Consider the following 11,787-nt stretch of genomic DNA (forward strand, 5'->3'; position numbering starts at 1 on the left):
AACCCTGCGCTCTAGCTACCCCTGTGCTGGTCCGGCCGGAAGAGGCCTGTGGTCTTACTCAGGCTGGTTTTCTGCTTCCCTAACTAATGCAGTCTCAGGTCCCGCGCGCAATTGGATTGGAGTAGAAGCTGTGTTCCACTCACCAGCAGTCTCAAAATCCTGTGGCGGGGGTCGTGGGTAGCTGGCGGGTGTCAGCCGACCCTGCGCTCTAGCTTCCTCGGTGCTGGTCCGGCCGGAAGAGCGTTTCCTCCCTTTTATTATTATTATTATTTTTAATAGCTGAGTAACACACCATTTTAAGAATGTACCACATTATATTTAGTCAGGTTTCTAATTTCTGGCCATGAGGAATAAGGAAACAATAAATATGGTTGATCAAGATCTCTGTGCTAGAGAGAAGCATCCTTTGGATATATGCCCAGCAGTGATATATGTGGGTCCTGAGGTAAACTGATTCCTATCTTTCTGAGGAATTACCACAGTAATTTACACAGTAGTTGTAAAAATGTTCATTCCAACCAGCAATGGAGAAGTGTTCCTATTTTTCCACATCCTGGTCAGGATGAGCTGTTACTAGTGTAACTGATCTTAGACATTCTGATTGATGTAAGATGGAATTTCAAAGTACTTTGACTTGCATTTCCCTAATATATAAGAATGTTGGAAATTTCTTTAAGTGATTTTCAGCCATTTGAATATTTCCCTATTGTGAGTTCTCTGTTTACTACTATAGCCCATTTTTAATTTGGATATTGTTTTTTCTCAAGTATCATGAATTTTTCATATATGTGTATTTACTTTACACAAACACATATATGAGTCAGTTTGCTTGTGCTTGTCTGTGTGTGTATAAAATGACAGATATTCACTGTCAATCAGATGATGATATGGTAGGTACACAGGAAGGAAGATCGCCTTTTCTTTTTTGGTTTGACAGTATCAACTTAAATGGTGAAAAATTCAGAATAATTCCAGTAAAATCAGGATGAAGACAAGATTGTGGACTTCCTCCATATCTACTTAATACAATATATAAAGTCTTATGTAGAACTAAGGAAAGTGAAGGAGACCAAGGGAAAAGAGATTGAAAAGGAAGAAGTCAAATGTTATTTGCAGATGATAGGATAGGATATATAGGTGACCCTAAAATTCTACTAGAGAACTCCTACAGCAGAAAAACACTTTCAACAAAGTAGCTGAATACAAGATTAACTACAGTGAAACAAACAACCTCAACAGCCCATGTTTATAGAAAGGACAAACAGACTGAGAATGAAATGATGGATACAGCACCTTTCACAATGGTCTCAAGCAATATACAATACCTTGTGCTAACTCTGACCAAACAAGTGGAAGTCTTATATGATAAAAGCTTCAAGTCTTGGACGAAACAAATTGAAAATCTCAGAAGATAGAAAGATATCCCATATTCATGAATCACTAGAATGAACAGAATTGAAAATGGCCATACTACCACAAGCAATCTACAGATTCAATGCAATTTCCACCAAAATCCAATGCAATTCTTCCAATTTGTTAAAGGACAATTCTCACCTTCAGAAGGAAACACAGGAAAACCCAGGGGAGTTAAACCAAAGTCAAACAATAAAAGGCCTTCAGGAGCTCTCACCATTCCAGATCTCAAGGTATAAAACTATATTAACAGAAAAAGCATGGCATTGTCATAAAAACAGACTCAATGATCAATGGAATCAAATTGAAGATCCATACGTAAACCAACACCAATATTAAAAACTGATTAAAAAAAAGCCAAAATTACACAATGCAAAACAGACAACCTCTTGAACAAAAGAAGCTGGTCAAACTGGATGACTGCATGCACAAAATGAAAGTATATAAATATCTATCACCCTGCACAAAACTCAACTCAAAATGTATCAATCAAAGACCTCAAGATAAAACCAAGTACAATGAACCTCATAGAAGAGAAAGTGAGAAACAGGCTTGAACTCATTGTCAAAGGAGACAACTTCCAGAACAGAACATTGACAGACAGTGTAGTCACTGAAATCAACAAATAATACATAGGATCTCATGAAACTGAAAAGATTCAGAAACAAATACAACTGGAAAAGAAAGTCAATGGAGCAATTCCTAGTGATTCTCTGCTTTATTTTTAGACAGGAGCCTAAAAGAATAATTGTCACCAGAGAAACATCATCTAGCAAAATACGGGAGCAGATGAAATAAACTACACCAAGTATTAGGCAGAATCAAAGAATCCTGCAAAAGAAGGGGAGGTAGGATTTTAGAAGGCAGAAGTGTCAATGATAATACAAATACAGGGCTCAAAAAATCAACTAACCTAAACTAGTCAACCTAAACTGGTCCCATGGAGGATCCCAGAGACTAAACAAACAATCAGGAAGAACAAATGGGTGAAGACTCTTGGACCTCTGCATCAATGAATGTGTGTCTGTGTTTGTGTGTGTGTGTTCATATAACACATATATGTATGTTATAGTTGAGCAGCTTAGTGTTCTGGGGGGATTCCTAACAGTGGGAGGAGGGCCTGTCTCTTGTAGACTGCTGTTTATATGTTCTGCTTCCTTAAGAGTACCCATAATCAGGTGTAGTCAGGTGAATTCTTAGTTATATAAGGCTAGAAGCTGTGATTGGGAAGTGGGAGGAGGGAGTAGAGTGAAAATTTTAGAAAGGGTAGAAACAGAGACAGGGAAAGGAAGAAACAAGACAGAGGATGGAGACAAGATGAAGGAAGAAGATGAACCATAACCACGTGGTCTGAAAGAGCCACAGGTAGCTATGGATATCGTTGAAGGGCAATTGAGTAATTTGGCATACATTTGCCCTATCTAGATATGCAGCTTGTCCTTATATCAATTGACTTTTGAATTCTTTGTGTAATCATTTTAGGGGTTGATGATTTAGTGTTATAAATCTGACTGATAAATTACAGGCCTCTGGAGTTTTATTTTACTGGGTTACAGGGACTTGAGCAAGCAGCAGCTGGCTTTCTGCTGGCTACCCAAAGGAGGCAATTAGACTGGGAAGATCTGGGCAGCTTGGCAGCCAGTTTGCAGCAGAAACCATGGGGGCAGGTGAGATCTCGGTTGAAAGCAAGTGGCCAGACATATTGTGGATTACTTTTTATATTTACCCTCTATAATTCTCTGAATCTTTTGCCTACTTTTGGGACCCATTTCCTCCTACTGCGTTGCTTTGTCCTGCCTTAGTATGAGGGCAAGTGTCAATATTATTGTAACTTGTTACGTTAGGTTGACATCTTCGGCAGGTCTGCTATCTTCTGAAAAGAAGCAAAGGAATAGACATAGAAGAAGGAGTCTTGGGGGGAAGCTACTTGGAGGAAAGGAGTAAGGGAAAATTGATGTTGGGATGTAATATCTAAAAGGAAATTTCATACAATATAATACAATAAAATAAATTCATGCTCAAGAAGAATTCTCAGAAGAACACCCTAAAACTTTCATGGAGGCACCATAGAAATTCCAGAGAGTACACTTTGAGATACTGGGGTCTCTGAGCCCCTCAGGGCAAGGAAGAGGGCAATGGTCAAGGAATTCCAGAGGGTGCTCAATCTGAGATCCGGATTGCCAAGATTTTCTTTGATCGGTTCATTCCCAAAACACTTAGAAGGAGCCTGATACATCTGCCCCAAAATGAAGCTGTTATAGCATATTTGATCATACTGTAAACCCCAAAATTGTGTTGCTTGCTGAAAAAAAAAAAAAACGAAACCTGTTTTTAGTTGTAGAGTGACTCAGATTTTTGCACAGATCTTTAATCTCTCTGGGTGGAATACAGATATACATACCTTTAGTATACACCTTTGATCCCCAAAACTGAAGATAAAGTTAGTTTGTATCAAGAAGCCCAAGTGTGCAGAGAAACTGAAAAATCAGAGAAAGGTTAGACAGAAGAGTCTATGCCCAACTGCTATGGAAAGAAAAAGGAAAGGGAAACTAAGGGATCAAAGTTGGGGTCATTCTAGACACCAATACATGGTGAAAGATGAAATTTCAAGACCTGTAAGTCATATAAAGTACCCAGAAATTGCTGGATTTTTGTGAGCATAGAGGCTGCCTGGGGCTGAGAAAAAAAGAAAAACCTGGGTATGCCCAGTAGTTAAAACATTCCTGGGAACAGCTTAACCTTAAAGATAAAGAAGAACGTGAAGACATAACAGGGCTATCTGAACTGTGTCAACAACTCACAGAACTCTGACACCCTGCACGTACATGTAATTTTTCTGCTGATGTTTGAATAAGCCAATTGTGTGTTGCTATACTGAATTCCACACCCCTAAGCCCTTTACCCCATAAGAACCCCTAGTTTTCGAGCCTCGGGGTCGAATCCACTGCCTCCTGTGTGAAATACTTTTCGACCCGGAGCTCTGTCATTAAACTGCCTCATGTGTTTACAACAAGAAAGGATTCTCGTGTATTTTGGGTTCTCTCTCTCTCCCAAGGCTAGAGTGGGGGTCCCCAAAAGGGGGTCTTACAATGGCATGAACCAATCTAGGAAAATAGGTCTCTATAGATACCCCTAAATTGGGGTAATATATTACATAACTTCTGTTCTAGAAATAGACTTATAAAAGATAGGATTTAATATCTGGAAGTATTAAAAGCTGCACCATCATACATTCATATATAAGAACTGGCAGTCAAACTTGGTAACATGAAAGTAATGCACTTTGTATTGACAGTGTAGCACAGTGAGAGGTCTGCACAAACATCCAGAGCTGAGCAGGACTAATTAAACTACATGTGACTTCTCTGAACATAAACATCTCTAGAATCCACAAACTGTTTTCAAAAGTTTTATTCATATTATATTTTATTTGGTTAAAGTTTTGTCTAGAGAGCTGTTTGTAGCAATGGAGACCAGATGAGGGCCTCAGATACTCTGGATCACAAGTTAATAGGTGGCTGAAAAACTCTCCTGTGTGCTGAGAACTGAACCAGAGTTCTCTGAGTGAACTGTAACTGCTTCTACAGCTACACACCCACAAACTGAATCTTTAAAAAATAAAAAGTCTTCATTGTCTTTTCCTTCTCCAATGAGTTAAAATTTGTGCTTGATTTATCCTTTGATATGGGCCCCAGGCATCTCTTCTACATAGTCCAAATGCAGACAGGTGTCTCTGAAGAAACTCAGGTTTGTCTGTCCTTAGGGACAGCACCTAAATTAAATCCCAGTTTCCTAAATACCAGACAAAAATCAAACTAGAACATTAACAGAGTAGATGTCAAGGAGACTGTCCCAGACTCCAGTGCTTCCTAACCCCCACCCACCATTTTAACATACAACAGCTATTTTAAATGCTGAGCCACAATGCTGCCTTTTCCAAGGTTCACTATAAATGTTCCAGCAATACTGTACTCTAACCAGAAATCAGTGGTAACAACAGTGGTTATGCTATTGGAAGACAGATGTTGGTCATAGCTGTCCATCCCTTAAACTCATTTTAGGTGTTTGAGTGAAGGCTCCAAGAAACACTGTGCCGGACCCAGGGAGTGGACTGCTTCAGCCACCAAATGGGGATGGGACTCCATCATTGACTTCCAGTCTGAGGTCTCTGAGACCTCAGAAGCATGAAGTGCAATGAAATCCAGGGCCTGAGTCTTCAGTTGCTGTGTGTTGTGGAGGTCAGCCAGGATGAGAGTGTGTGCAGCATTCTCCACAGAGAGGTTCCTGCAGAGAGCATCCTCACACAGGATCTTCAGGCCTTCTAGGCCATACTTGTATGCAGCTGTCAGCACATCAGTGGCCATGGAGTGGCTTTGGAGGTTTGGTGCATTCCCAGTATAAATGAAGCCCATCATCTCCTTAAACACTTTGGGATCCAGGTCATGGATCTCAGTGGGGTTTGCTAGTCTCTCCTCCATTTCATGTTCAAACATGGCTCTGAAAACTGGAGAGCGAGCTGCTAGGATGGCCTTGTGAGCCCTGAATTCATGGCCAGCTACCAACAGGCAGCAGTCTGAAAACAGGGAATTCTCCCACAGTTCTCCTAGGTCATCTGTCAACAGGTGCCTTGGATCCTTGATTGCAGGTGTTATGTTCTGTCCAGGCATGCCAAAGACAGCTCCTACTATGCTCACCTTGCAGCAGAGGGTGAGCTTGTTTTCAGGGAGAAACCGACGTGGATGAGAGATGAGGAAATCTCCAAGGATGAACTTTTTGAATCCCCTGTATTGGTTTTTTCGAAACCTAGCGACATTGAAGCTCTTCATACATTGATATTTCTCTCCTTGGGAAGTTGTGACCCAGAACTCGTACTTTGCCCAAACTGGGCTCTTTCGACAGCTGAGCAACTCCAGGAAAACTGACATGTAACATTCGTTTATTTCATCGACCCCATTTGGGTATACTCTCAAACACCATGTCACTTCATCATTGGCCTCTAAAGAGAAGACTGGGCTCGTAATCATTCTCCTAGTTCCATCTATGCAAGGTGAAAAGTTCCTAATGGTCCACACATAGCAGAATTCCTTAACACTGATATGTGTGTAGCCCCAGTTCTGGGCTTCCATGTCCTCTGACATTTCTACTGGAGGTAGATTGGAGGTTAAAGTTGATCTGAAAAGAAGAACTAGAGGTTATTTACTCTTCATCCTGTTGGTTACAATTATAATACACTTTATTTTTAGTTTCAATTTCTTCGAAATTGCCCCTTCTATGATGTTGGCAACTTGTGTTGTCACTGCCGTTGTGTTTGTGTGTTTATTGAATCTTAGGTCTATGGTAATTCGTTTTGGCTATTTTATCCAACTTTGCAAGAGCTTGGAAAATTTTAAACACTCTCCTTTATATAGTGTTGTATTTCTACTGCCATCTGGTTATCTGTGGTGTTAGCTAGTCTTGCTGTGTCTGACTGTGGCTTGTTCCTCCTGCAAACCATCTAATCAATCCCATAACCCCTAAAGAAAAGGAAATAGACATTAAAAGTCTCCCATCCAAAAAAAAGCCCAGACCCAGATGGGTCTGAGGCAGAATTTTATCAGACCATCAAAGAAGACCTAATACCAATAGTCTTCAAACTATTCCAAAAATAGAAATAGAAGAAACACTACCCAATTCATTCCATAAAAGCACAGTTATGCTCACACCAAAACCACACAAAGACCCAACAAAGAAAGAGAACTTCAGACCAATTTCAGATATGATCATTACTGAAAAAAATACTCAAAAAAAATTCTCAAAAACCAAATCTAAGAACACATCAGCATGAACATCATCCACCTCGATCTAAAAGACTTCATCCAATGGATGCAGTTATGCTTCAATATATGGAGATTCACCAACATAATCCACTGAATAAACAAACTCAAAGGAAAAAAACCCCACATGATCATCTCATTATATGCTGAGAAAGCATTTGACAAAATTCAACACCCTTCATGGTAAAATTTTTGGAAAGATCAGGAATTCAAGGCCCATACCTAAACATAGTAAAAGTATACAGCAAACCAGTAGCCAACATCAAACTAAATGGAGAAAAACTTGAAGAAACCTCACTAAAATCCGGGACTCTCTCCCTGCCTAGTCAACACAGTACTGGAAGTCCTAACCAGAGCAATTAGACAACAAAAGGAGGTCAAAAGGATACAAATTGGAAAGGAAGAAATCAAAATATCACATTTTGCAGCTGATGTGATTGTATCGTTAAGCCACCCCAAAATCCCACCAGAGAACTCCTAATCCTAATAAACAACTTCAGCAAAGTAGCTGCCTATAAAATTACCTCAAATCAGTAGCCTTCCTCGACTCAAAGGATAAACCATTTTACTGAGCACATTTAGTGGAGTGGGGTGAGTTCCCACATGGAGTAGTAATTGGAGAAAGGACTGAAGGAGTTGAGGGGTTTTCAGGCTCATTTTGGGAGCAACAGTGTTAAATGGCTACAGTCTCCTTAGGACTGGACTTCCAACCAAAAACCACAGGCTGAGGTCCAGCTAATATAACAATTGCTAAAGCCTGTACTTACTTAGTCCACAAAGTTTGAAGTCTCAGATATTCTTCAATATATACGGGAATCCTGAAGAAGTAGGTTCTAATGTCAGTGAAGAAACGGGCTTGCTTGTATGATGGGAACAAGCAGGCCAAGAGACAAATCTTTCTTCTTCCATGTGCTTATATAGACCCAAAGCAGAAGTTGTGGCCCAGTTAAGGGTGTGTCTTCTAGTCTCCATTTCTGCATTAATGGTGTGTGTTTTCCTTTCTCAAAGATGCAGAATAAAGGTATGTGTTTTCCTGTCTCAAGACCCAGATTAAAGGTGTGTGTTTTCCTGTCTCAAAACCCAGATTAAAGGTGTGTGGTTTTTTTCCCCCCTATGGCTTATTTGAACTGGAACTATCTCCTTCATGTTAAGGAAAAAAAATTAGATATTTTCTTCATTTACATTTCAAATGCTAACCCCAAAGCCCCAATATGCCTGCCCCTGCCCTGCACTCCAACCCACCCTCTTCTGCATCCTGGCCCGAGCATTCCCCTGTACTGGGGCATATGATCTTCACAAGAACAGGGTCTCTCCTCCCATTGATGGCCAACAAGGCCATCCTCAAATACATATGCAACTAGAGACACAGCTCTTGGGTGTTCTGGCTAGTTCATATTGTTATTTCTCCAATAGGGCTGCAGACCCCTTTAGTTCCTTGGGTACTATCTCTAGCTCCTTCATTAGGGATCCTGTCTTCCATCCAATAGATGACTGTGAGCATCCACTTCTGTATTTGCCAGGCACTGGCATAGCCTCACAAGAGAGAGCTATATCTGGGTCCTGTCAGGAATTCTTTCTGGCATATGAAATAGTGTCTGAGTTTGTTGGTCATATATGGGAAGTAGAACTCTAGCAAACTCTAGATGGTCTTTCTTTCCATCTCAGCTCCGAACTTTGTCTCTGTAACATTTTTTTTATATTAACTCATTTTTATTAGATATTTTCTTTATATACATTACAAATGAGATTCAGAAAGTTCCCTATACCCTCCTTTGCCCTGATCCCCTACCCACCCACTCCCACTTCTTGTACCTGGCATTCCCCTGTACTGGGGCAAATATAAATTGCAATATCAAGGGGACTCTCTTCCCAGTGATTCCCTGCCTATTAGGCCATCTTCTGCTACATATGCAGCTCCAGACACGAGCTCTGGGGATACTGGTTAGTTCATATTGTTGTTACACCTATAGGGTTGCAAATCCCTTCAGCTCCTTGTGTGCTTTCTCTAGCTTCTCCATTGGGAGCCTTTTGTTCCATCTTATAGATGACTGTGAGCATCCACTTCTGTATTTGCCATTCACTGGCATAGCCTCATACAAGACAGCTATACCAGGGTCCCTTCAGCAAAATCTTGCTGGCATATGCAAGAGTGTCTGTGTTTGGTGGCTGATTATGGGATGGATTCCCAGGTAGTCTCTGGATAGTCTATCCTTTCGTCTTAGCTCCAAACTTTGCCTCTGTAACTCCTTTCATGGGTATTTTGTTCTCTATTCTAAGGGGGAATGAAGTATCCACACGTTGGTCTTCCTTCTTGATTTTCTTTTGTTTTGCAAATTGTATCTTGGGTATTCTAAGTTTCTGGGCTAATACCCCCTTATCAGTGAGTGCATATCTAACGACTTCTTTTGTGATTGGGTTACCTCACTAAGGATGATATCCTCCAGATACATCCATTTGAACAAGAATTTCATAAATTCATTATTTTAATGGCTGAGTAGTACTCTATTGTGTAAATGTACCACCTTTTCTGTATGCATTTTTCTTTTGAGGGACAGCTGGGTTCTTTCCAGCTTCTGGCTATTCTAAATAAGGCTGCTATGAACATAGTGAAGCATGTGTTCTTATTACCAGTTGGAACATCTTCTGAGTATATGCCCAGGAGAAGTATTGCTGGATCTTCTGGTAGTATTATGTCCAATTTTCTGCCAGACTGACTTTCAGAGTGGTTGTACAAGCTTGCAATCCCACCAGCAATGGAGGAGTGTTTCTCTTTCTCCACATCCTCGCCAGCATCAGCTGTCACCTGAATTTATTTATTTATTTATTTACTTATTTATTTCTTTTGGTTTTTCGAGACAGGGTTTCTCTGTATAGCCCTGGCTGTCCTGGAATTCACTTTGTAGACCAGGCTGGCCTCAAACTCAGAAATCAGCCTGACTCTGCCTCCAGAGTGTTGGGATTAAAGGCATGCACCACCATGCTGGGCTGTCCCTGAATTTTTGATCTTAGACATTCTGACTGGTGTGTGGTGGAATCTCAAGGTTGTTTTGATTTTCGTTTACCTGATGATTAAGGTTGTTGAATATTTTTTCAGGTGCTTCTCAACCATTAGATATTCTTCAGTTGAGAATCCTTTGTTTAGCTCTGTATCCTATTTTTTAATGGGGTTATTTGAATTTCTGGAGTCCAGCTTCTTGAGCTCTTTGTATATATTGGATATTAGTCCCCTATCCAATTTAGGATTGGTAAAAATCCTTTCCCAATATGTTGGTGTCTTTTTTGTCTTATTGACAATGTCTTTTGCCTTGTCCCTCTAACTTCTACCATGGGTATTTTGTTTCCCATTCTAAGAAGGAACAAAGTATCCACACTTTGCTCTTCCTTCTTCTTGAGTTTCATGTGTTTTGCAAATTATATCTTGGGTATTCTAAGTTTCTGCACTAATATATGCTTATCAGTGAGTGGATATCATGTATGTTCTTTTGTGATTGGGTTACCCCACTCAGGATGATATCCTCCAGATCCAACCATTTGCCTATGAATTTCTTTCTTTTTTTTTTTGTTTTTTTTTTTTTGTTTGTTTGTTTGTTTGTTTTTTCGAGACAGGGTTTCTCTGTATAGCCCTGGCTGTCCTGGAACTCACTTTGTAGACCAAGCTGGCCTCGAACTCAGAAATCTGCCTGCCTCTGCCTCCCGAGTGCTGGGATTAAAGGCGTGTGCCACCACGCCCAGCAGCCTATGAATTTCTTAAATTCATTGTTCTTGATAGCTGAGTAGTACTCCATTGTGTAAATGTACCACATTTTCTGTACCTATTCCTCTGTTCAGGGACATCTGGGTTCTTTCCAGCTTCTGGTTATTATACAAAAGGCTGCTATGAAAATAGTAGAGAATGTGTCCTTATTATATTTTGGAGCATCTTTTGGGTATTTGCCCAGGAGTGGTATTGCTGCATCCTCTGTTAGTACTATATCCAATTCCTTGTATGGAAATGTTAAATTCCTCATTTTCAAAATTCCCTGAGTATTTGTTTTCTTTATGGATTCTATTTCCATTTTCACACATTAAACTATTTCACTCATTTCCTTTCACTCTTTACTTTGTTTTTGTGGATTTCTTTAATGGATCTCTTTCTTTCCTTACACTGTTTATATATGGGTTCATGGATTGGTTTAAGGGATTTCTTCATTCTCTCCTTGATAACATTTATCACCTTCATACAGATTGTTTTAAGGTTTTTGCATGTGCTTCAGACATGTTGGAATGTTCAGGGACTGCTGTGCTAGGATAGCTGGGCTACAGTGTAGACTTTTTGCCCTGGCTGTTACTGACTATATTGTTTATGCTAGAATCTAAGATTCTGGGGTTGCAATGATTAAAGATTTAGATTCTAATTTCTACATTTGTCTGTGTTGGGTAGCAGTTCTGATTCTTGACTTGTGTTCCCTCTCCAGATTTTTGAAGAGTATGTTTGCTATATGTTGTCAATGTTTAGGACTCATGGCTGTGAAGGGACATCATGACCAAAGCAGCTCGTATAAAGGCAAACATTTATTTGGTG

At 40.1% G+C, this 11,787-nt stretch overlaps 1 protein-coding gene across 1 annotated transcript; it reads right to left on the reverse strand.

The window, feature by feature from the left end:
• Positions 1-5,465: 5,465 nt before the first annotated feature.
• On the reverse strand, positions 5,466-6,551 carry LOC147005562 (TD and POZ domain-containing protein 5). Its single transcript, XM_085835299.1, has one exon. The coding sequence runs from the start codon at positions 6,549-6,551 to the stop codon at positions 5,466-5,468; it is 1,086 nt and encodes a 361-aa protein (XP_085691425.1).
• Between the last annotated feature and the right edge of the window lie 5,236 nt (positions 6,552-11,787).

Source organism: Mus caroli, unplaced genomic scaffold (assembly GCF_978045245.1).
Source record: "Mus caroli unplaced genomic scaffold, Mus_caroli_1 scaffold_3, whole genome shotgun sequence".
Taxonomy (NCBI): Eukaryota; Metazoa; Chordata; class Mammalia; order Rodentia; family Muridae; genus Mus; species Mus caroli.

Excerpts from the sequence above, each read along its gene's own strand:
- LOC147005562 (XM_085835299.1), bottom strand. The coding sequence starts at position 6,551 with ATGTCAGAGGACATGGAAGCCCAGAACTGGGGCTACACACATATCAGT.